The sequence below is a fragment of the Labrus bergylta genome, chromosome 8 (assembly GCF_963930695.1).
Source record: "Labrus bergylta chromosome 8, fLabBer1.1, whole genome shotgun sequence".
Classification (NCBI taxonomy): domain Eukaryota; kingdom Metazoa; phylum Chordata; class Actinopteri; order Labriformes; family Labridae; genus Labrus; species Labrus bergylta.
The window spans coordinates 24,559,939-24,585,385 of record NC_089202.1 but is presented as its reverse complement, the minus strand read 5'-3'; the positions used below and the strand labels follow the sequence as shown (position 1 = coordinate 24,585,385).

General features: G+C 43.8%; 1 protein-coding gene across 1 annotated transcript in view; it reads right to left on the bottom strand.

The window, feature by feature from the left end:
* Positions 1–21,032, bottom strand: part of si:ch211-113g11.6 (uncharacterized protein LOC559008 homolog) — a 47,999-nt gene extending 26,967 nt beyond the window's left edge. The window contains exons 1-6 of the mRNA XM_065957847.1: positions 20,713–21,032; positions 11,159–11,298; positions 9,164–9,226; positions 5,071–5,166; positions 4,642–4,747; positions 285–392 (exon numbers count right to left, since the gene is read on the bottom strand). Coding sequence (XP_065813919.1) covers positions 285–392; positions 4,642–4,747; positions 5,071–5,166; positions 9,164–9,226; positions 11,159–11,298; positions 20,713–20,791 — 592 coding nt within the window. The 5' untranslated portion in view covers positions 20,792–21,032. The remainder of the gene's footprint in view (positions 1–284; positions 393–4,641; positions 4,748–5,070; positions 5,167–9,163; positions 9,227–11,158; positions 11,299–20,712) is intronic.
* Between the last annotated feature and the right edge of the window lie 4,415 nt (positions 21,033–25,447).

Sequence of the window (25,447 nt, the reverse complement as noted above, 5' to 3'; positions counted from 1 at the left end):
CTCCCAGGTTTCTAAAATCGGTTAAGATTTGAAAGTCGTCTCGTGTGTAGCCAGCTTTAATTATACATATGAAGGATATTGTTTGAAAAAGCTACCAGTGGATGAAATGTGATCTGTATTTTAACGCGGTCCTTAACAAACCACAAAAAGACTGACGGAGGATACACCTACATGGTGTTTCTCCCTGTGGGAATTACAGAGTGTGATTTACCGCCCACCATCTCATTTTTCATTAGTCTGAACCCGTACGGTTCCAGCATGACTCCCCTCCTCCTCCTACTCACTCAGCAGCCAAATGTTCTCCGTCTTCAGGAGTTTCTGGGAGCCAAACGTACGCCTGATCGAGCCGGCGTGACCCGCCACCGAGGACATCGCCGAGTACATACTCCCATCTGAGAAGGCGAGGCGAAACAAAGATGGAGAGAAGAAAGGGTAAACAGTGGGTGAAAAAAAAAAAAAAGGAGAGAGATAGAGTATTCACAGGGGGAGGCGGATAGATGGAGAGAGACAGAGGAGGGGATTGAGTGAAGCTTGAAGAGAGGAGTATACACAGAGAACATTAAACACACAGAGGGGAAGTGAAGATGGGAGGAAAAAGCACGAGGGGGGGACGGGGGGCTCGAGAGGCCGCAGACTGAATAAAGAAACATGAGAGGAGAAAACAGAGAGCACTAGAAAAGGAGTCATCAAGGCAGACTGCACTGACGAGCAGCCATCAATCCCCACGTTCTTATAACCCCTCTTAAAGCTCTGTCTCCATAGCGATGCAGTGTAGTCATGGCAGTAACATCTTAATTACGTCTGATCGTTGTACGGCTGTTAGACTAAAAACTAGAGGCGCTCGGTTCATTGCCTCCATAATCGATTCCCATCTTTAAGAGCATCCCTGCAGTGCACACTAACCTCTTGCTAATTTCCGATAGTGTCTACAAACAACTCGTCTGGGCTAGACGGTTAAACAGACAATTTCTACGTGCCTTGTTGTTGTGCTGTGACTGCTGAAAGGTCGGTTTAATTTGAAACCCGCTCTTTGACGCCCATCACACCTGGCGCTTGTCAACAGTCACTCAGTTGAGAGTTTTCATTTCCTGTGGAGAGGGGCGAGGTGCTAAAGCCTGATGGTGTGACCTTGTGGAATTCAGGATTCACATCCTTTAAACTGTCTTGTTGTTGGTCGAATTGGGCTTTACTAGCAAAGCAGAGTATTTCATATAAAGAAGTTATCCTTGAATCCAGGCCGTGGTTCAATATATTTTGTGTGTAAATGACTTGAAATCTTTCTGTTATAGCTCCAGGAGATTTTCTTAACTGGCAGCTGCTGACAGCTCGAATGCCTGCTGTGTACTTTATTGGGGCAACACACTCAATCAAACTGAGTTCACATATAAAGTGTTTGTTTTTCTGCCATCGACTAACTCACATTGTTATTCCAAGCTTCTCACAACATGGAGGAAAGAAACCCGAAAGATGCAAACATGTTTATTAAGGCAAAGATCTTTTTTAAAGGTCACATATCCTCCTCTTCATCAAACAGTGTAAATAAGTCTCAGAGCTCCTCAAAACATGTGTTTGAGGTTTCTTGTTCTAAATCCACTCTGATCCTGTATTTGATCATGTCTATAAACCCCTCTATTTCAGCCCTGCTCAGAACAGGCTGTTTCTGTGTCTGTACCTTTAAATATGTAAATGAGCTGTGTCTGACCACTCCCCCTCTCTGGAAGGGCTTGGGTGTCTCAGGCTTTCTTGCTCCATGTCCTATTGTTTACGGTGAGAAGGCAGACTCAGAGGGCAGAACAAACACCTAGCTGTAGGAGTGTCACCCACCTGGGGGAGGGGCTACTGCCCTTTGTGATGTCATGAAGGGAAAATATCCAAACGGCCTGTTTGAGCACACATTTTCTGAAAAGTGCAGCAGGCAAAAGACGGGAGAGGATGGACTTTTCTCATAACTGGAGACAGGACAGTCTCCACCCTCTCCCTGTGACCAGACACAGTCGGGTTAGTAAGACTCTGTGGTCAGTCGCTTAACCGCAGCGGATTCTTCTGTTCTTGTCATGGTGCTTGTGACGTCATGTGTGACAGAGAGCAGGATGATCAGGTGTTTGTCAGGGAACCAGAGGAAGCCTACATGGTGAGCACAAGAGGAGCGAGGCCGCAGAGATAATGATTGGCCTAATGATAGTCTGGTCCAGCAGTGAGATAATTCTCTCTGTATGATTTCATATTATCGCTAACATGAGGCTGAGGGTTCCCTTCAAGATGCATGAAAAGCTGCTTGAGGTTTAATCGCTTGCTTTGCTAGAATGTGAGACAGCAAATACATGTTGATGTTATAACCACATTGAGCCAGTCAGAAAATGGTTGAAAAGACACTGAAACCACAGTCAATGCTCACTGGGTGGTTAGTTTGGTTTATGCAACATCTCTTTTTCCTTCTTTAGCAATCAAGAGTCTGAAAAAAAACGTCAGCCTGCAGTTTGGGTCTGAATCTGTTTGTGCAGCCAGTTAACAGCAAGATCCTTTTACAGCAATGTTCCCCGTGACTTTCCCGATATGAACGCAGCACCACAGATGGCTGACTCTTGTGTTTCTTGGCACTCAGGGCGGTGTGATCTCTCGGTGATGTTAACGCTTTACCAAATGTCAGTCAAGATCTGCTAATGCCTTCCACACACTGGACCATACTCAGAACCAGCGTCTGATATCTTCATGGATCAAATATTTTAGAAAGATGTTCGATGAGCGACTTAAGTCCTTAAAACTCTCCGATCATCTTTGGGTAACATTTTCTCTATGATGGATGTTGATTCCAGTATCTGATTTACAGGAAGGGTCTAGACTGGACTATGGCGTCATGGTGCAAGAATTTTAAACTTTGATACGATACTTATCAATCAACCTTTGTTTGTATAGCTCTGTGTAAAGAGTCCATCAGCATCAACTCATCCATTCATACAAATTCAAATGTCACCGACCAAGCAGAGGGGTCAACATGGGGTTAAGTGCCTTGCCCAAGGACACATCGGACATGTTGCTGCAGGAGCTGGAGATTGAACCCTCGAACTTCACTTTGAGAGACGACCGACTCTACCACTGAGACAAAGCCATACCGGCTTAGAGATAGGACAGTAGATAGAGGCCGAAATTTGGGCGAGAGAGAGTGTGGGGGGATGACAAGCCGGATCTGATCCCGTGCCTCCCGCTTAGACGACTATAGCCTCCATACATGGCCATACATGGGGCGCCCCCCTGTGCAGCCTTTCCATACAGATTTGTGGTATGGGGATTATTAAATAAAACATATTGTATGTCCTTTGACTTGGTGACACTTTAAACTTGGTTATTCTGCTCATTATGAAGCGTTATAGGCAGAGCTCGGCTCTGACACGGACTGATGAGGACTTTGATTTTATTGTGCAGGGAATCGCATCACTCGCTCCAGTTTCACTTTAGAAAATGTCTCTTATTGTAAAATTGATTAAAAAGCGACTCAAGCTTTGATTCTATTCTGTTTGCCGTGAAGCAGAAATGTTTTCCCCGAGTTGAATCCTTTGAAAAACTGTGTGAAGTACAAAGAAGAATCACAAGTGCATCTGGAGTTTACTCCAAACTGAGGAGGAATAAACCTTCTTGATAATTAGCGATTAGCATGGCGCTAAATCCTCAGTAATTAGGCGACATATTTGCTCTTGTTGAGGAAGACTACATGCATCAGAGTGTTAAAAACACCTGAAGAGAACTTGTTTAAAATTGGATCTCTTTAGGTACTTTAGTTAAAAGCATCTTCTCATTTGCATGTCATGAATAAGAAGTGATAATAAGCGCCTGATCTCTCCTGACAAGTGTTCCTGCGCTGCGCCAGAGTTTATGAAAGAAATTACAGATGGCTTTGTTCAAAAAAAAAAAAAAAAAATAGTGACACCTTTGAGGAATCTAGTGTTTGCATAACCTCAAAGATGAAGCCTGCAAACTAGTTCAGAGAGACAACCTCCCCACCCCCACACCAGCATCCACCTGCAGGCTCCGATTGGAGGTTGCGTCACTTCACTGTCGTCTGCATCTGTTTCACGTTGTAGCTCCGTCCAAATTCAATGATTGCATCATTTTGAAGACCACCACCAGGGTCAAAGGATGTCCCATTGTGGTGGGCTGGAGCCAATCCCAGCTGCATGGTTACTCTCCCACTATGTTGACGAGCAGAGACCCGGCCGCCAATGTTGGCGGTTCTGGAAAAGCCCCGGTAGTACTTTGGGTTGGTGGGACAACGTAGATGGTCATTGCAGAGAAATGGCGAGAAACTTTTCTTTTGTCAAGGACATCGTTGTTGACTTGATGTGCTTTTGACAGCCAACTGTGCAGTTTTGCGTTTTCATGTGGTGAAAGATGTTTTTGAGACAGGATTCAAGTCTTCTAATCAAGAGCGCCTAAACCACCATCATTTGCTCGTAGTCACACAGGAGCTCATTAACCTGACTGAGTGCACCTGCTGACTCATCAGGTTCACAACAACAACTACCCTCTCTTTGTTAAGAAAAGCTCCACTGCAGCTTATTGTGTGTTTGCAAGTTTGTATTTCCTTCTCCTCCAGTAAACCATGAGCCTCTGCAAGCAGACCTTGGATTTCCTCTTTGCATGCGTTACCTGCAGGCAGGCTGATGGACCTCTGGGAAGGGTAGGGTGGTGAGATGTCAGAGGCCGACGCTATCTGCCCGTTGCCTTGGACGTCAGTCAGCACGGTGCCGTTCACCTGACGGGAGAGGAGGGAGAGGATTGAGCCTCAGGGGGGCGAGGGTTAGCACAAATCATACATTCGAAAACTTGGGAAGTTTCTTGAATTTCTTGGGTGTTCAGTTTTATTACCCATAAATCATCCTCTATGGAAATTAATAACTACAGGCCTTCATCTTCCCAGCAGAAGAAATAAGTGAGCGGATAAATAAATGCTAATCACAATCACACGATGTTAGACTTGAGACAGCTGCAAATGGTAAAAAATTGGGGGCATTCACAGAGGCTGCAAAAGGAATACAAAACAGCCTTTTTGAGGAATTTGTATGTAGAAACTCTTACCAGCATCCAGCACCTGGGGCTACCAGCATTTGTCCCACATACGATGAGTGTGTCATTTACTTTCTGAATGACAGTGATGAAATTATCACACTCCAGCTGTGAAAAAGAGACAGAAGAGAGGAGAGGTACACAAGGCAGAAAACGAGGCAGGAGTGAGCGTGAGAAGGGGAAAAGAAATACACAGATCGGGAGAGGGATTAGAGATGCTCAGAGGTAAGAGAAACAGTGAGGCGTATGTGAAGCAAAGATTAGAGAGGGAGAGGGAGAGCACAGAGGGAGACGAGGGATGGAGGAGAAACAAAAAGCAGAATAGAGGGATTGGGAAACAAAGCGAGGGTACAAGACTAAACAGATTACAGGAGCGAGAGAGAGAGCGGATTGCTAAGGGAGAGCGATGTAAGAGAAATTGGAGGCGGTCCATGATGTAAACATTTTTGGCAGACACGGGAGGCTTGGCCCCGCAGTACAGCACTGCATCACTCTATATGCATCACTTCTTCACTGAGCTCTGAAAATGGACCTCCACCTCCAAGACATTAGCAGATGGAGGATGAAAATGAATCCTGAGTACGTCCTTAAGGGGCACATTTTGGGCTGAGGCCGCAGAGGCATTTTAACAAAAGAAGTGCTCTCTAGTAAAAAAAAATAGAAATAATAATCTAATCATAAATGCTGATGGAATCAAGAATATTAATGTAGGAAGAACATGAGTTGGTCCAAAAAGCAGGGCCAGAGCTTGTTTAAGTGTGCGAGTAGGAGGATGTGTAGGAGGACGGGTGGGCGGGTTGGGTAATTTCTGTGTGAGTTTATGCAAGTTTGTATGTTTTTACTCCGTCTTCTTCTTCTTCTTGGGAGAAATAATGTTTACTTTTGGCTCTGCTGAACGTGTCTGTGCTCAATTTAAAAATATATGGAAAATATTTATTTGATTGTGTTCTCTCACATATAAATTCACCTGAGTTAGCTAACACCTAATTGCAAACAGAGTCCCGTGCAGTAATTCGAGCATACGCTGTGACTGTACATGAAGGCACAGAGGTTTGGGTGGTGTGCAGAAATGCAGCATCTCAAACTTTGATTCTTAACGCTACAGTCATCTCTCTGGCCTAACCTCCATCTCAACATCTTTACCATCGACCAATACGGAGCAGCGCAAAGATTTTTGAAGATTTGACTCACGGTCAGCTCCTATTTGCAAAAATCTCCAATGTTAATCTCAACCCCAAAGGTCAGTGTGAGAGTTGGAGATTGTACTTTAAGGTAGTGGTTCTCAACTAGTCCAGTCTCAGGACCCACCGCCAACAAAAAATTGTGACCCAAGTTTCTGATAATTTCTCAATCACTCAGATTTATTAAATGAAAAATAGTTTGGACCTCAGATGGTGCAAAACATATGACGGAACAAACTAAAGGAACAAAACCAACGAGTGCTTCATAAACTTTTTACACATTTGTTTTTCCAGTCACGCGGACCGACCAAAAGTGGCTCCGCGACCCACTTTTGGGTCCTGACCCACCAGTTGAGAACCACTGCTTTAAAGACTGATGACTGTGATTTTTTTTTTTGATTAAACAACTTTTATACATGAGGGAAGGAATCAGCTGGCCATCCTGTCAATGTAAACAAACTGAAGATAGGACTCGGAAAAACATCACAGACAGTGGGACTCGGGTGTTACACCCATTGTAGACAGACATGACTCACAGAGTTATTTTCAGAGGATATACTTGATTTCTATTATATTTAAGTGTGAAAAATCGCATAAACCAGAGCTGAAGTGAACAGATAACTCTGCGGAGCCAGGGGTTCCGCCCCAAAATCCTGACCTATGATTGGCTGTTTTCCTTGTCAGAGGCGGGGCTATTTTTGCTTTGTTACATCAGCCTTTAGGTAGCTTCCTTTGCTTTGCTTTGGTTCGTGTCTTTGAATACAGGGAGTTGTTTTTGTTGGGTCACAAATGGTGTCAAAAAGTGAATTTTAAATATTGGTTTTGTTCTTTTTTTTCGTTCTGTCTCATGTTTTGTACCGTCTTAAGTCCAAACAGCACAAAGTTTCATCCCATTGGTTTAAAAAATATCAAGAACTTAGGTCGTGATTTCTCATGAGGAGTTGGTGGTGGGTGCTGAGGCTCGACCAGTCGAGAATCTAAATGTTCCCACTTTATTGTGAAGATAGCAATTCTCATTATGATGTGAATGTGTGCGGTCCTAACACTTCCGGCCGCCGCTGCAGAGGTCAGCGGACCGGTTCAGCAACCCAAGGCTCCGCCCCCTGCTGTGGACTTGGACGTAGTTTGAAATCTGTCCATCACTGTGTGTGTGCTACATAGTGCTCCTGCACCTCTATTCCACTCGTGGCGGTCTGTCACTGACGGATAATTCCTCCGTCCTTCATTCCCCTTCCTGGCACCGTCGGCTTTATCGGGGAAGATTTACTGCGTCAGTCAGAGCGTTTTCCACCATCTGCCACTGCCAGACTCCCTGGAAGCGTCAGCTCTGTTTGTACAGAGAAGACGGCGCACTCTTTGTTCTGTGCCATAACTCCAGTAACACTTTTCTAAACTATGTACACACAACTGTTAGATATGAATGACGATACTGAAACTGTAGAATTACTGGCCAACTGAGGAGCTCTGAGGAAAACGGGTCAAAGATTTCCACGTCAGATTGACCTGCAGAGGACACACTGTATGTGAAAGAATCTGAATATTCATGCAGATATTCGTATTTGACCGAGCCTATCTGACTCAGGTTTCTAACCTGCAGACTGTAACCCCCAATCCCCTCATACTCTGTGCACGCCGCGGTCCGTCAGCGCCGCGCACTACGCCGTAGTTCGCTCAATGATTGTGTTTCCACAGCGAGCGCCGCGGTCCTTCTCCGGAGCGTGCCACCAGCACTATTACTCTCTGCTCCGTTTCAAAATACGCTGCGACTCTATTTTCGATGGCGTTCGCTGCAAGCACGCTTCAAGTTAGACAGAATATGACAACCCGGACAGGGAGTCAGACGCACAGAGCGTCCGGTCAATTTAAAAATAAAACACAAAATATCACGATAAAAAAAAGTAATCATTCCATATCGATAACCATCAGTTTCCAAATGTCTGTACGCCTTCCAACTCCTCCCCCCACCCCCGCAACATGATTGGCTATTCGTTGTCCTTTTCTTCTTCTCTTTAATGTCGGGTTCCAACTAGCGTTTAAGTTACATTAGCGCCCCCCTTCCCCAGTGGTTGGGTGGTGTAATTACAGGTTTAAATCCATCAAACTTTTATCGAACATTTGTTATATTTCTATAAAGAAAAATTACATCCCGATAGACATCAGTATAGTTTTATTGCCCAGGTCTACTTTTATCAGAGATCATGATCATATATGAAGTATCTCAGGTATTATATATGTGGATGATTAGATTGGTTAAAATATGAATTCCCCCCTCCACAAAATGAACCTCGAGTATGGATGAAATATTGATGATTTTAATGATCTTGTTAATTTCCTGTAATCATGAAACCTAATGGACTTCCTGATTGATGTAAAGAGTTAATGAGGGTGTTCTTATTTGATTCTCCACACTCTTTTTTTTCCTCTAGGTTTTCTTTTCCATTAGTCGCAGGATATTAAGCAGCTTAGGATCGTTGTTGTGATTATTCATGAGCCTTGGAGCGTTTAGTATTTAAAAAAAAAAACAACCTCTCCAACAGTTTTATTAAAGGATGAAGATTGTGTTAATTTCTGTCTCTTGTCGTATTATTCTCTGCGGATATCGACATCTGGCTCGTTGGTGTTTAGTTTGAGGAGTCTCTTGTGTTCTCTCCTCTGTTTGCATTGTCCCTCATTAGGTTTCCTTCTCTTAGTCGCATGTTTTCGCTGCATGTATTCATAAAAAAGAACCTCTTGTGTCCTTTAAAAAGAACATGCATCATGTTGAGTGAAATGAGCGCGCTAACCTCGCTGTAGCTCTAGAGCAGATGATGATGATGATGATGATGATGGCGGAGGAGGTGGTAATAAGCAAACAGGATGGCGTTGATGATGATCCACTGATGGAGCAGGAGAAAGCTTTGCAGGAGGGATGGATGAGCTTCTACCTCCAGTGGTGCACCCTTTGCCTTGCAGGTATCAATTGCAGTCTGATCAGAAGCCGCTGGGATCTGCAGGAGGAAGAAGGAAGGAGTGTTTAGTTCTTTCACATTGTTCCACTTCAGCATGAAAAACAGCCGCCCTGCTGCAGCTGCTGCAACACAATCCTCACAGTAAACATCTGCTGTGTGAGCGAGCACCGCTCTGATTTCTTCTTAACGGGTTGTATTGCTGACCTTAGGTTGATCTACCTCAACCTGCTGAGTGTTCTTCACATTTGACCTTTACAAACTTCAAATTATCCCAATGAACTGATCAGTATTCATCAAATAATAACTCAGAAAAAGACCTCAGAAATAATATTTATAAGAAGTCCTCGCTCCATCATTCTGCCTGACTGACACCAACATGTTTTATGCTCCTTATATGCTCCAATAACTAAACATACTGGCACCCTGACAACATCTGAGCAAGAAAAACACAATATCAAACATTTAAATATTCCATCAATACCACAAGCAGACCACCATCTGATGTTTTCCACCTGTCCGCCTGTCACAGCCGAGGAAAGATAACGACACAAAACCTTCAATTATTCTGAAAAACAGGATCGACTGAGCAGAACAGTCTGTTCAGTTGGTCAGAGCTGGCACTGTATCCCACACGGTGTGTCATCCTGACATTATCAGCTCTGTGAAATACGTCTTCTTTCCTCACAGGAAGCGAGATGTGTAATGTATGCATGACCCATCTTCTGTGGCCCCTCAGCTGCTGAACTGGGTCAGCTGCAGGCCGGCCGTCTCATCTCTCTCTCTCTGACCTCTCTGGCTCTCTGTGTGGCCCTCACACACAGAGGGGGGGGGGGGGGGGGGGGTATTTGTTTTCGTCTGGTTGAATTCTGACTCCAGTTTATAGAAGCTTTGCAGGTCTGCACTCACACATCCCCACAGTGGTGTTGCTTCTGCAACCAGCTCCGGGTTCTGCTCGTCTGACATTCAAATCTGAATCTTCAGAGACGAGTTTGTAATTTTGGCCTTTATTAAAAAATGTAATTGACTTGACTTGAAAGCCCTGGACACGCAGACAGGTAATTTTAGTTACTTTCCCTGATTAGACCTTGGCTCAGGCTGAAGGTGGGCTGAGCTAATCTGGGACTGTTTGACTTTAAAGGGAAAGTTCTTGTTTTTTTAAGCGTGCAATCTAACAACAATCCACAAATTGACACAATCAAACACATCATACTCCTTACAATAATCACACAAAGGGATTTATTATCAATAGACGGACTAAATGATAACAAAGATCAGCTGAGAAACTCATATAATGAAACACATCAGACAATCCCTGACTGGCACAGCAGTCCCAACTCCACAAGCCTCTCCTCCTGAAACCAGCACTGCGCTTTTTAGCTCCGAGGCCAGGTGCACCTCGAGTCATTAAGCTTCACCTGGGAGGAGCTGAAGACGACCGGAGGGGAGAAGGGACAAACAACACGGGGTAACACACAGCCATGACACCGGGGCAGATGTAAGTTTAAGCTGGAATTAGAAATTACTTTACCATGAGCACTAATTTGCTGCACCACGTATATGACCACATATACACGAGCAACAAAGTCAACAACTCGCTCCCTGATAGGACAGGCTGTAATAAAAGTGTAAATCTGTAGTTTCATCAATTTACAGTATGGGAGGAAAAGTCCTTAAAAAGAGGATTCATCAGATAACAGGACTGAAAACATCATGCTGGTTGTTCCTTTCAGCTTCAGTTGAATATACAGACTGTGTTTTTGACCATTAGTTATTTTAAAGTGGTCGTATTAAAAACGTCAACGAGCGGTTGGCAACAGATCTTTGAGAACGACTCTCTCCGCTGCAGCAGAGTGCTTTCAGATAAAAATACACCGTCTGGAGCTGAGAGATAAAATCCCCCCAAAACACCCTTTAACAACGTCTGCGTACAAGTCAGCAAAATCTGCCGCCGCAGCAACGGTCGGTGTGTACCTGCTGGTCGTGGACCCCTCTGTTAGTGAACGTCAGCACATAGATCATCGCCTGGCCGCCCACGTACAGCGTGTCGCTCCCCTCCTGGTGGTACATGCTGAGGTAGTTCTCCGGCTTGAAGAAGTGGAACCTGGAGGGCTCTGTGGATCACAACAGAGTGAATATTAGAGAGAGACAAGAGGCAGACGAGAGCTCTGCTCGAGCACCTTAACGCTCTTTTTTTAATGCTTAAATGTATGTTTTGGTTCGTGCAATGAAAATACGGCCTGAAGCGATGGAAGTTTGTGCTTTAGATGAAGGAAATTCAAATGATTCAAACTAAAGCTCAGCTCAGCCAGCAGGGACAGACGGTTTGACGTTACAGGCCAGAGTATGGAAGTTAGGACTTAATGCTGAGGTACCTGACCCCTGACCCTGACATCTTTCCATCTATGAGTCTATAGAGAACAAACCATATGACGTATTTTTGTAGGCCAACCCAGAAGTAGCATCGCCATGGGGTCTAACGAGAATTCGCCTATGGGATTTTTGCATTGGATTTTGGATCATTTCAGAAAATAAGCTTTGTGGCTTCTCACAGTCCCCCCCGACTAGTGAGAGAGTTCCCGGGCTCTGTGTCCGGCCTGATGACGTTTAATGCCCCCGACAAACACTGTAGTCACATTTAGCCACTTGTTAGCAACCGCCTTCTTAAAGACTCGTAAAAACTTCAAAATGCACAAGCGGGAGTATTACCTAACGTAGTTTTTGTGGTCTAACAAAACTCCAACATCTCTTAAGCTTGTGTTAACCACAGACCTTATTTCAGGCGTCTAATCACAAACAGATAAGAGGACGCAGACACAACCAAACACATGAAGAAGAAGAGAAATTAAAAAGGTCGGAGCTGTGTGTGTGTGTGTGGGGGGGACTTCAGGTTCACAGAGCGTAAATGAATATCAGAACACATCACCCAGAGGAGCCAGACAAAAGATAACACACATCCTGACTGTTTTTGAAACGCCTCTGGATGTGCAACAGAGAGGGTCGAAGACATCACTGAAGCTGACACATTTTTAAGGCTATGAGTCTGAATGCAGCAGGAAAGGACGCGGCCTTCAAGTGTGTATTAGGGAAGAACAAACGAGGTGCTGGAATAAAAGAGATCCATAAAGTCAAGGACAAACTGAGTGACAACATGTCGATGCATTAAAGCAGAACGTCGATGCAGATTTAGTCAACGAGCCGAACATGAGGACTTAAAGCTGCATTCGGTTTGAGGAGCGGCTCGAGATCTACCGGCTGTGATTTACCAAAAAAACACTCGATTGACATCACTGCCCTTTGTGGTTTCAGATTGAACAGAGAGCCTTTACAGAGTTCTGGGGTGTTGGAGGAAAAGGGCATCTGGTGGGAGCATAAATATCACCGAGAGAATCATGTGGGCTAACTCCATCATGGATGTTTGTTTGAATTACACTCAGCACACCCCCAGAAGGTTTAAAAGTACATTTAGGCATTTCTGATTCACCCGTTTAATCACACTCACATGTAGCTCCAACTGTGCCTGTTTTTGAAAAGAGGACGCAGCATGTACAAAAAGTCATCGTGATAACTTTAAAGTCCTGCAGAGAGTCTAATAAAGAATGCTGTATGATTAAAGGAGCAGTATGTAACTCTGACCCCTAGTGTTTAAAAAAGGTACTGCAGTACAAATTCTAAACATTGTAGAGTGCTGTCTCCCCCCGCCCCCTCCTCTCTAGAGTCGATGCTCACACAGGTCACCATGTGGTGGACTCTGAAGCTTCAGTGTTTATCCAGCTCTGCATCGGTCTGTAAACCTTTCTGCGTTCTAACTTCTCTCCATTTTTCAAAAACATCTCCAATATTGATCCTAGTTTGAGCACGTTTCTGCTCGTGGAGCTTATTAGAAACATGCAGAGGCTTTTTAGGTCGGGTACAATCACTTCTATCTGAACCAGTTCTCTTGCCCGCTTCCATCGCTGCAACACCTGTTGGTTTGACCTGATAACTGCTCTCATATCTGGAAAACCGAGGGGCGTCCAAAACGGCTCTGTTCCAAACAAATCCAGAGCATTCAGGACCAGAATCTAAAGTTAGAAGGAGGACATACTGGCTGATGCATTGTTGTCAGAGAAGACAGCACTTCAACACAGCATGTTTCCTTAATGTCTGATCAGATAGTAAGCTCACTTTATAATTTCACTCACTACACATCTCACTGATTGATCCTTTTAAAGAACGCTTCATAAAGCATCACAGTCCACAGCTCTGTGATGGGGCCAGCATATTTCTTTGCCAGCATCTTTTGTGTGCAGCAAACTTAACCAGCTACCTGTTCAGTCCTCTGACGATAGATTATTAAAAAATGAGATGAAATCTGAGAAGCTGAAAACATTAAAGGAAGAGTCATCGTTATCGAGATGTTCCATAAGCGAGGAGTCAAAGAAGAAAAGAGCCACTCGTCATCAGCGCACCTTTAGATTCTCTCTTTTATACTCGGCAAAGACACCTGATGAGCAGAGAGGGAAATCATGTTTCAGCTCCAAACTGATGATGCCCTTTACTCGATAGATAATGAGATGTGATTATGTGACCAATGCTATGTAGTATTTATTAAGAATCCTTTTCTTCCCAGGAGTCAGCCAGCACAGCCAGCACAAAGTGGTGGTTATCCATGTAGGTTGGTAGCCAAGTTTCTATGGAAACAGTCGCCTTTCATATTCTCACGACTCTTAACACATGAAGCCCGTATCTCATGAGGAAGTCAGTGATGGACATGAAAGCGGATGGTGTCATGAATGACACTCACACGCTCCAGAGGGACAAAAGCATTTCCTTTAAAGTTCACTTTTATTCTCCTTAAGTTCCCGAGTTTGTCTGATTAAATAGTTAAGCTTCACAGCAGAGGAAAGCTAAAGAGACAGCCGCGACCCCCTGGGCTTCAGTATAGGTCACACGCTCCGCCCCCTCCATGTTAACAGATGGGACAAGGGTCAAACTATAAAATGTCAATGCACATCATCAGATTTCATCAGGATAGTTTAATCACACTCAGTTTCTGTGTCCAAGTCATCTTTTGTCTGAGAAGTTTATTTTAAAATTTGTAATGGTTTTAAAACACCATGATTGACAGCTCTGTTGACCAATGAGGCTCCTTTGTGTTGCTGTCTGCAGCAGATTATCAGATTATCAAAATGCGGGTTCCAGGGTAAAGCTCATAAGAAAACATTAAAATAGAAAATAACCAGCAAAAAAGTGGATTCTCCAACACTGCTACATTCACACACGGTTATCATCTTCTGCACGATAGGTGAAAGGTCACGGGCTCGCAGTGGCTTCATGTAGGCCTCACATTAAACACAATGTTTTATTTATGAGAACAACGACAAAGCTAAACCCCTCCCCCGTTTCTCACAGATTAAACACATTTCTGACTTCTAGAGATTTAGGACCCTCAAACAAGAAGAACCAAATGAAGAATCCTTTCAAAGAGTCGTATCAGCAGGGTCACAGACGGACAGCGGACGTGTCTGGATGATATCTAAACTCTTTTCTTCTTGCTCAAACTTCTAACATGCAAACATTAGTTTCTCTTTATTTTCTCTTAGACATTTAATCATTGCTGCAGGATAAAAACCTTCAATTTTCAAAAGTTCAGCTTTTCAGGATCCAAGAAGAAACCCTAACACTCGTTTGTTATTGTTTTTTTTGGCTCATATTTCATTAAAGGCTTTGTTAGATTTAGTTTCCCCATCCTCACAGGAATAAGCTAATACATCTGTAATCAGTGAAATACTTTTCATTTTTAATGGCTCTAAAGAGATATGCTAATGAAATACAAGTGAATAAAGCGTAATGGAAACTTAGTGAGAGCAGCCGACAAGAAGTCAAACAGGACTCGATTTAGAAGCCTTTCATGCTTTTCTGTTTGCCGCCTGCACATCATGTATTAGTTTCAGTTCTAAGGTGGGGTACACACCACAAGATAGTCCGCCTGAGTCCCCCCTCACGAGCAAATTCATCAAAGGCGCGATTACCTAATGTTTCCAGAGATGATGTGTCCAGATGTTCCTGCGGTGTCAGGTGTGTTAAGAGTGATTTTAACCTCCACGATCTGCTCGGTGTAGACGATAGGGGCCGCCCTGATTTGAAATCATAAATATTAAACATGTTCAGTAATTATGCTCAGACGTCCTGTTGTGTGGGGAGAACGCCGAGCACGCACTCTGTGGGTTGTCATGTGGATTGGAACAACGGCCAGTCGGAAAGCAAGGCTGACTGAAGCATGAAGCACGACAAACGTAACCATGGCAACGAGAGCAAACGCGAGGTTTAAAGTGAGACGGATGTCAGAAACCACAGATTCTCCTGAGCTCTCTTCTTGTCTCGTAGGTTCCTCTGAGTCATTGGTGGGAGCGACCTGCTGCTGCTGGGTGTGTTGTGTTTGGGCTCTCTCACATTTTCAAATTCGTTTGAGATTTTTCAAAATCCTTCAGTGTGTGCAAGGGATGTAAACGGCAAATGGACTTTACAGCTTATATAGCGCTTTTCTAGTCTTCTGACTACTCAAAGCACTTTTACACCGCATGTCACACCTACACATTCACACACTGATGGTAGTGATCACTATGTAGTATCATCAGACTGAAGCAGCAGGAGCAATTCAGGGTTAAGTGTCTTGCCCAAGGACACATCGGACATGTTGCCCAGCTGGGGATCAAACCCTTGACCTTCCGGTTGAGAAGCAACGACTCTACCAACTGAGCCACAGCCGCCCAGGTGTGCTTTTGGTTGGTGTTTTGAAGATGGATGTTGAGGTCCTTTCTTGTTTGAGTCTGACATGAAAAGCCATCAGCTCATGCTCCAGTGGCGTTTTTATACGAGGCGTTCAGAAAGAAGAAAGGAAAGGTCAAAGGATGGCTGAACTTTGGCCAAATGTTCTGATATTTCCAGAGCAGCCAGAGATGTCAATTTCAAAATCTGCTGTTTTCTTTCTTTCTTTTACTCCTTCTCCTTTTCCCTCTCTTTCTCTTTCTCTCTCTCTCTCTCCCTCCCTCTCTCTCTCTCTTCGTGTGTGTCCTCTCCGCCTTCCAGTGGCCTTATCACGCTCCAGCAGACGACCTCAAAGTTCCCTGTTTACAGATAATGTACAGTACAGGCAGACTTTCATTTCCTTCTCACCCTCGTTCTCTGCATAATCCTAACCCTGATGCAGCGCCTCAGAGGAGACCATCAGAGAAGAAGAAAGCAGCCCGTTTGGACACAAATTCAGATTCACTCATTCATGATAAACATTAACCTGCAAACTCAGATTTGTGAAGTGCAATGAACTACAATTCTAGTCAAATCAAAAGATTTCAAAAGCTGCTTCGATACCATGGCAACACAGATACAAGTCCGAGGCGCCCATGATGGGGTCCTTTCTTGTAGGTCCCGAACGCTGTCTAATTTGCACAATGCCGTTGCAGGTTTTTACATTCTGAAATGTCGTCAACATATTTGTGCATATTAGACACTCTCTCTCTTTCTCTGGCAGAAACTTACTCGTTAGAAATAAAACAGGAGATCTGTAGATTTTTAGTTTTGGTGTTTTTGATACCGTCGATCGTCTCGTTTTGGATAAAGTGTGGATGCTAAATGCTAAATGGACTTGAGCTTGTAAAAGTGACGTTCTAGTTTTCCGACAACTCAAAGAGTTTTAATAGTAGTTTAATTTAGTACTCGAAATCAGTCTTGGCCTCGACTCTAAAAAAGCATTTTTACTCGGTCTTGTCTTGTCTCAGACTGGGCGGACTCAAGATTTTAAATAAAGACCACCACTGATTTCTCCACGTCATTACTATGATTAGAAGGAAAACACCTCTTTCTAAAATAACAATTAACTTCAATTTATTTATAGTTTGATTTTTATCCCCCGGTTACGGCTACAACCTTCCCGGTGTTATGGTCTAAGTGAGTGACACGCCCCCTGAACACAAGATGAGGATTTTTCAGAGATATTTATGGTCTTGGTCTCTGTTAGTGTGGTCTTGACTACAACAAAGGGTATAATAATGAAGGGAAGAGAATCACTCCCATGATTCCCCACCACCCTCAAGATCATGTTTGTTATTGTTTTAATCGAGAGCCCCCCCCCCCCCCCCCCCCCCCCCCGGTGGCGGAGATTGGTAAAAACATCATTTTGTAGGTTGAAACAAAAAAACAAATGTTCTCTTTTGGTTTCCAGAAGGGTTTTAGTGATGCTGTAAGGCAAAGATTCAGAAGAATGAAGACACTTCAAATCTGCCTCTTCCAGCCTTCCCACCCCCTCCTCCCCTTTCTGTCTCTCCTCCTGCCCCCTTTCCTCTCAGCCTCTCTTTCTTTACCGCTATACCCGAGAGATATGACGATCCCTGCAGCTTCCCCAAGTCATCCCGACATCACATAATTCAGAATCATCCTTCAAATATAGTTCATAAGTAACTGTCAAGCTGCCTGCCATTCATGGTGTGGTCCTTGCTAGTGAAACCCCATTTCTTTGATAAAGGTTGTCTGGTAGCATTAATTTGAATTGCAAAAACCGTTCCCTGTGTTTCTATGACGTCATGACGGTGAGCTGCTCTCTTGTGCAGGATGGATTAACATTACAGCAGATTACCCTGTTAGACTCGATGAAGCTCCTAACAACATGACAGAGCTCTTCTATCGAAGGTCGTTGGACTGGGTGAGCTTTTTATACTCGACGCTTTGTAAGATAGCTGAAAGCATCTTTTTGACACCTCCATCTATCGACTCCTCTGCCTCTGACGTAAAACCACTCCACTGTGATTCTCATTCTGCCATGACACTTCACTCATCAGCGCGTCCTTTATGTAAAAGATGGTGGTCATTATTTACAGTTAGACAGGACAGGCACAAAGATCTGTCTGGAAACCAACCACCACATATCATTTCTTTATTACCACCGGCTAAAATCTTGTGTAAAACTTGTTCAATAATTAGTCAAATTCATCCCACAATGCACTGCTGTTTGGTTCTGATCACAATCTCACCTACAGCTAACCGAAAATCTGGTGCAATTGGAAGCATACTGAGACCCCCCTTTTTTAAGCGGACTAAGAGTTTGGTTCTTTAATCTGCACCAGAGTTAGTTTGAGCATTCACACCACACCGAACCAAACCTACGATCAGACAAAGCGCACAAGTGTCTGTTTCAAACGCACCAAACGGCTCAGGAGAACCTTAAGAGGACATCAGCGCTGTCCGTGGTGCTGAAACAACGCCAGCTCCATGACAAGGTTTTTGTCTTTTCCCTCACCTTTCTTTTCATTCCAAATAAAATAGAATTATCTCGCCCCTTCAATAACCTCAGACAACACAGCATGTCTGACTCTACACCTTCAAATCAACCCTTTTTTTAATCGCAGACCTTCACCCACCAAATGCCACGATCTGCAAACCTGCCAGATTTTCAGATTTGTCCAAAATATCCAGGTGAAGACCTTGTAAGCTCACACACGGAGCTGAACTGCACGAGTCCCTACAATAACCTCAGCCATCACGGCTTCATAAACCCCAAAATGCTGAAACAGCAGCGGCTCCATGGCGAGGTTTAAATGTCATTATTTATACTTTTGTGTGTGTGGGATTCAGTTTACACTCTTTAATGAGAGGCACGCTGCTGCACACATAAGGCTCATGCACAAACAGGACCTACTGTACATGCATTAATGGAGAGATGTCAGAGTGAGGGGCTGCATACAGGGGGCGCTCCTGAGCTGTTTGGGGGTTCAGTGTCTTGCTCAAACCTTTACTGTATTCAGTAAGTAAACTGGCACTTCTTCAGCAGCCAGTGCAATCACCATACTTTGGTCTGTGCACTGGACTGCAGCCGGAGTCTCTACAGACTACTGCTGCTGCCCAGGTCTGCAAACCTGCCAAATGTTTGGATTTGTCCATAAATATACAATTGGCGACTAACTCACAGAGCTGGACTGCATGTCCTAGCCCCCCACAAGCATCTCAACTACCATAGCTTTACAAACCAAAACGTCTTTATTTGTTGTAAAATTCCCCACATGATGAGCCCGCACCTTAAAGTGACCTTATGAGGACCTCGGCGCTGTCCGTGGTGCTGAAACAGCGCCAGCTCCATGACAAGGTGTTTGCTCTTCAGGCTCAAACTGCTCCTCTGATGGATCTCCTCTGACAGATTTCTACCTGTGAACCCGTGTGCATCTGTGTGCTCTGACGACAGGCGTTTTACAGCTCACCGTGCTATTGCATAACAACGAGTTTGATTGATATGACAGGCACGTCCGGGGCCGTCATCTTGTGCGTTTTGTACTGTGCTCATTCGCGGGGAGGGGGAGGAATACAGATACAGATAACTTGAGACACACAGCCCCCATCTCTACTGATTGCTGAATACATTACGGGACTGTGTGAGGCGTATAACGGCGTGAGTGGAATAAATAACTAGGAGTCGGCTTGGAATTTTCCACCGATTGTTCTCCCCTCCCCTTCTCTTCCTCTCCCTCTCTCCATGTCTGTGTATTTGTACACAGTATGCATGTTTGTATCGCAGATACTGTCCTATAGAACCCCTCTCTTTTCCCGGAAACGGGATCCTCTGCTGCAGTGTAAAGCAGCTGCGGTGTCCCGCATTGCAGCTCCGCAAGGACGCGAAAGCTACAGCGCCGGTGTCATCCTCCAAAGAGTCATATTTCACAGTAATGATGCTTTTCGGCGTATAGGAAGGCGTGTATTTAAAGGGCACAGCCTCGTGAACTGGCGCCATGTTCATGCCAAAAAGAAGAGAGAGGGATAGCTTCTGTGCGCCTCTGGTTTTATTCCGCTCGGATGTGGATCAGGGACGGGTGCCAATTAGAGCCGAGGTGCCCCTGGCAGAGAAAAACCCAACGATTGGTTTCAAAGTGTGAAATTCGACTTCAGAGAGACGAAGCGAACACAGAAGTTGTCAGAAAGACACAGAAAAGCCACAAGTTGTCCAAATCAAATGTGCCTTTCTGCGAGTGAGCACACGGTACAACCCTGACGTTTGACGAAACAAATCACAAAACTTGACCAGAAACTCTAAAAATGCCACTTGATCTCTAAATAATATCAAGATTAGACAAAAGAATGGTTTTCACTCAAGGTGCTCATTCTGCTTCATCCTGTGAGCATGTGTACGGGCCCGAATGATGGAGCGCGTAATTTACTACTCAGTCAGTTGAGGGGGGGAGGGCGGTGTTTTCGGAGATTAATCCAGAGGTAGCTCCGTCAATATGGCTTTATTGGAACTGCTTGTGCAGCTTTGCAACGGACAAGATAACCCGGGTGCATGAGAATAACAGGAACATTCACTGACGAGGCTACATCCCATCGTGCAAAAAAAAAAAAAAAACTATCTCCCTTCTTTCATTCACTCATCCCGCCATCCATTCACTCGTTCATTAATCCATTTAAAAGATTAATTAAAAAAAGATGCTTGGCGACATAAATAATTGGCTGAATGTGACTTGTGGTGAAAGCAAACAACATCCAGAGGAAAATACAGCTCTGCCTACCGTGCACAACGAATTTCAGCCGGGGTGACTTTCCGACGATAACCGTGGCAAAAAGCGACATCAGGATGAAATAATTCATCTTTCGCGGATCCCTCTCTCTCTCTCGTGTTTAAAACCGGTTTGTAGAATCGTGAAAGCGCTCCACAAAAATCCCTTCTTCGTCCTCGCAGCCGACTTTAAGGTCCCTCCCCGATCTTCTGCGTCCCGGATCTGTGCCACCAGTCCTCTATCTTGTCCGTCTGCTTCGCCCGGCAGTTCAGTTTGGGAGAAGTCGGGGTATCAGGCTCCACCTCGGAAACAAAAGGACAAAAAAAGGGGGGAGTGTGATCTTTGAGCAGCAGGGACGCAGGAATGAAAAATGGTATTGCAGAAAAAAAAAAGAAAAAAAAATGAAGACATTTACTTTTGGGTTTAAAATCATAGACTCGTAGGATTACACGTCAAACCTGTTGCTGATCATTTTCATTTATTTGATGCATCTGCCTGCTTCTTTAAAACATGGTACTCCTTCTGTTTTTACATTTCACATTTGTCTACACAACCCCAAACACTCCTCAATCCAGGTCACAGCTTAAAAAAAAAATACTTCAAGCTGTGAAGTGTAGTCCTTTCAAACGGCTTCTGATGAAAAATGACCTAACTTACTTAACACATAATTATGACCTGATGTGACCCTTTACATGGGCGTAGTATTGTGGGAGGGCTGACTCCCCAGAGCCCCATTGGAGGAAGTGGTTATTACAGTATTATTCCAGAATTTCATGTTTGACATACAGTAATTCCAGTAAAAAAAAAAAAAGATATAGATACCTGTTGGATACCATGGCAACAAAAATAACAGTTCTTGCACCCAATATGGATAATTTCTTGTTTTAAATGAAGAGAAATTACAGGCAAACTCCTGCACCCTTTCTAAACTGTACTGAGACATTGGCAACATTGGGATTTATGCGTCCAACAATTTCAATGATGGGACTTTGTTGGACAGTGTTGGGTCTTATTATGAGCAGTGGCAGCATTGGGAGTCATGTGTTGGACAATGGCAAGTTTGGATTTATTGTTGACATTGGTAATGTTGGCCTTCATGCGTTGGACCTTGGTAACATTTGGGTTTATTTTGGACATTGGGATTTATACATTGTACATTGGTAATGTGTGGATTGATGCATACTGTACTGTAATTTAAAAATGTTGCAGTCAACGTTGTCAATGTTTTTGTGCAATTCAAATTGTTTCTAGGAGTTTACATGAAATCTTTTTTATGAACATGTTTATTCTCTTACACTCTTTCCTTTAAAAAAAGATATTGCAGTTTTTAATAATATAAATCATTGAAATAGAGATTGTATGGTTTTTGATTTGTGATATCAAAAATACTGAAGGGGTAATATGTTGTTGACCTTATTTTGAGACTTTTGAGAAATCATGTGTTTACTGGAGGTGTGGTTATAGTGAAATCTCAGGGTTGGCTGAGGCTGTGGGGGAGGGGTCCAGTGTGAGTCCTGGTCATGGGGCCTGGATAAATCCTGGAGACGCCCCTGACCCTAAACCAGCCAATCTTGAGGCCGTTTTATGTTTCCGCTCAAGCCCGAACACCAGCAGCCAATATTGGTATTTCCTTAGCAAGTGCTCCCAGTGTAATGTCAGATCAATATGTGTCAATAGCGCCTGAGTGCCTGTATGGGAATGAATCAGCAGTTTGGCTCTGCTGCGTTCGCATTTGTGGAGTTAATTGAGTGAAATCTGAAAATTATTGAAGCACTCTAAATTGTGAATGTGTGTTAGGGGAAGCAACCAAACAGATGCTTCCATTAGACGCCTTTTTAAGCGTCATCTGGGTGATCTTCGAGAAATGAGGGAGCAGCGAGAACCTGACTGGAAGAAAATCAACATGAGGCTGTTTGGAAAAGCTAAGGAGGGTTACCTCTTTATTAACTCTTTTCAGATAGCGCCATATGCCACACAGAGGTGAAGGTTTTGGTGGAAGCACACCTTGAAAGCCCATCACCAGGGGGGAAATTTGCCTTGTCTGAATTCTCTCAAACATTTTAATCGTCCCTTGATTATTCCCCTCAATCAAGACCTTCAAATCCATTTATGGATGAAACCTTTTTCTTTAGAGATGAAGAAATGTGTCTGGCATTATGTTCCTGAACAGGAGGGGTCCTAGAGTATTTTAAAGATGGAGGAAGGAGGAGAGAGCGCTCTTGGTGGATGGGGTTTTCTTGTACAATCATCGACAGAGATTCAAATAAAATTGTACAATACAACACGGTAGGAGAGGGTACACTTTATTGTCCCCTTGGGGAAATTTGGCTTGGACTCCGGAGTGCTGCACACATTCAGCTTCCTCTACAGTTGAATCAATACATCAACAGAAACAAACACAGTCCACATGTAAAGAGAAAAGCACAGAGAAAATATAAGAACACCATGACGATCATGCACAACGTGGGTATAAAAGAGATTTTAAAACTGTTTGTATTGTCTGTATCTGCAGGATGGTAAAAGCTCATACTCAGAGTGGATGATGTGAGACGCACTTTGTGCATCTTGAAGGTCCAATCAGTGAGATGTGTAGTGAGTGAAATGATAAAGTGAGCTTACTATCTGATCAGACATTAAGGAAACATGCTATGTTGAAGTGCTGACTTCTCTGACAACAATGCAGCAGCCAGTATGTCCTCCTTCTAACTTTAGATTCTGGTCCTGAATGCTCTGGATTTGTTTGGACCAGAGAAGGTAAGCGGTTTTAAGGCGCCCCCCCCCCCACACGGCCTGTTTTGGACGCCCCTCGGTTTGCCAGATATGAGAGCTGTTATCAGGTCAAACCAACAGGTGTTGCAGCGATGGAAGCGGGCAAGAGAACTGGTTCAGTTAGTTACATACTGCTCCTTTAATTATAGAAAGTTTAAAAAGAGATTCTGTTCTTTGTTTATTGGAATAATCAAAGCCTGAAAAATGATCCTAAAATGAGTTTACAACCTTCCAAATAGTCAACCATTTTGGATAAACTTATTTATTTGTGATTTTTAATCAGATTTTAAACGGTTTCTCTCTCTCCTATGTTGTTTCTTGTTACACCTTTTTTGGTCATTTGTGTGTGATGATGGATGTCATCATCTCGCTGGCTGCAGAACAAATCTCCCTACAGGTGAACATAACGTCACCTGAACCTGATTGGGTTTCTTTGTTCCACAGGCCTTGCTCAGCAGGGGGGGCAACAACAGTTAGTCCTTAATGCTGTGTGTTTGAACTCTCCTGTCTGCTGCACAGATGACCTCATTCAACAGTGATGTCATTTTTTATTATGCAGTCTTTACAAAGCTGCTGTGGGAAGATGTCAACCACTAGATGGCAGCAGAAGGGAGACTTTCAATCTGTGTGTCATCACTCTGACTTAATGATTTCACCTCCTCAATCTCACACCCTGTGAGAGCGTCCCCGGATCAGGTCGGTGTGATGTGTGTGTAGAAGAGGATGACTGACTGAACTTTATTACTTTATTAATCCCGCGCGGGGAAATTAAATTTTACACTCTGTTATTGAGACATGCTACACACACACAGACTGGAATACACACAAATGCACAAACAGGATCCTGAGGACATGCACTGATGGAGAGATGTCAGAGTGAGGGGGCTGCAAACAGCGAGCACTTCTTGGGGGGGGGGGGGGGGGGGGGGTCAGTGTCTTGCTCAAGGGCACCTCTGCCGTGCTCAGGAAGTGACCTGGCACCAGACCAAATTCCAGATTTGGTCGGCACCTGGAGTTTGCAGGCATCTTCACCATGCATCATATTTTACTCTACAACAGAGGGAAACAGGTCCACACTCTCTGATGTTTTAGAGGTCTCCTGCTGATAATACCACACAGAGAAATGCATTTTCTCATCTCTGTCTATTGTAACATTGTCAACCTTTATTTGTACATCTGTGTCAATTTACAAATCAATTTGATGTGTGTGCTTTCAAACAGCTGTTTAGACAAACTGCCTTCTTCTTAATGAACTTCAGACATTCCTCTTCGTCAGTCACGTTAGAGTCACAAGTTGATCTTTGATTCTTAAACTGACTCACTTACAGAACACCTGGGCAAATTGTTCTGCTTGTTAGATTTAATGGATTTCTTTTAAATGTGTGTGTTTGGCACCACATGCTGGTGACAATAAACATAAAGCAGAGTGCAGCAGGAAAAGACTGGAAATATAACAAAAAAAAAAGGTTTTTAAACTCTGGTGCAAGATTGTAAATTTGATGTTTTCCAAACTTTTGTTAAATTTAAGTATCTCAGTCTGTAGGGACTTAGGTTGGAAACTGGAGGGTCGCAGGTTCAAGTCCAGGTGCGGACCAAGTCTGGAAATTGGTGTGGTAGCTGGAGAGGTGCCAGGTCACTTCCTGAGCACTGCAGAGCAGCCATTGAGTGAGGCACCAAACCCACCCACCCACCCGCACATGATCATCGCATTTTGCAGCCCCCTCACTCTGACATCTCTACATTAGTGCATGTCCTTAGGATCCTGTTTCTGCATGTGTATGTGTAGTGTGTTCAACAACAGAGTGTAAAATTGAATTTCCCGTCGCAGGATTAATAAAGAATGTTTTCTTCTTCTAAATCTCAATAATACAGATTCAGACATGAGGTCACTGATATTTTTATTTTGCACTAAACTGAATTCCTGCAGCATTTTTGAAATACCTCACCTTTAAAAACCGAGTTCATCATGAACAAAGAA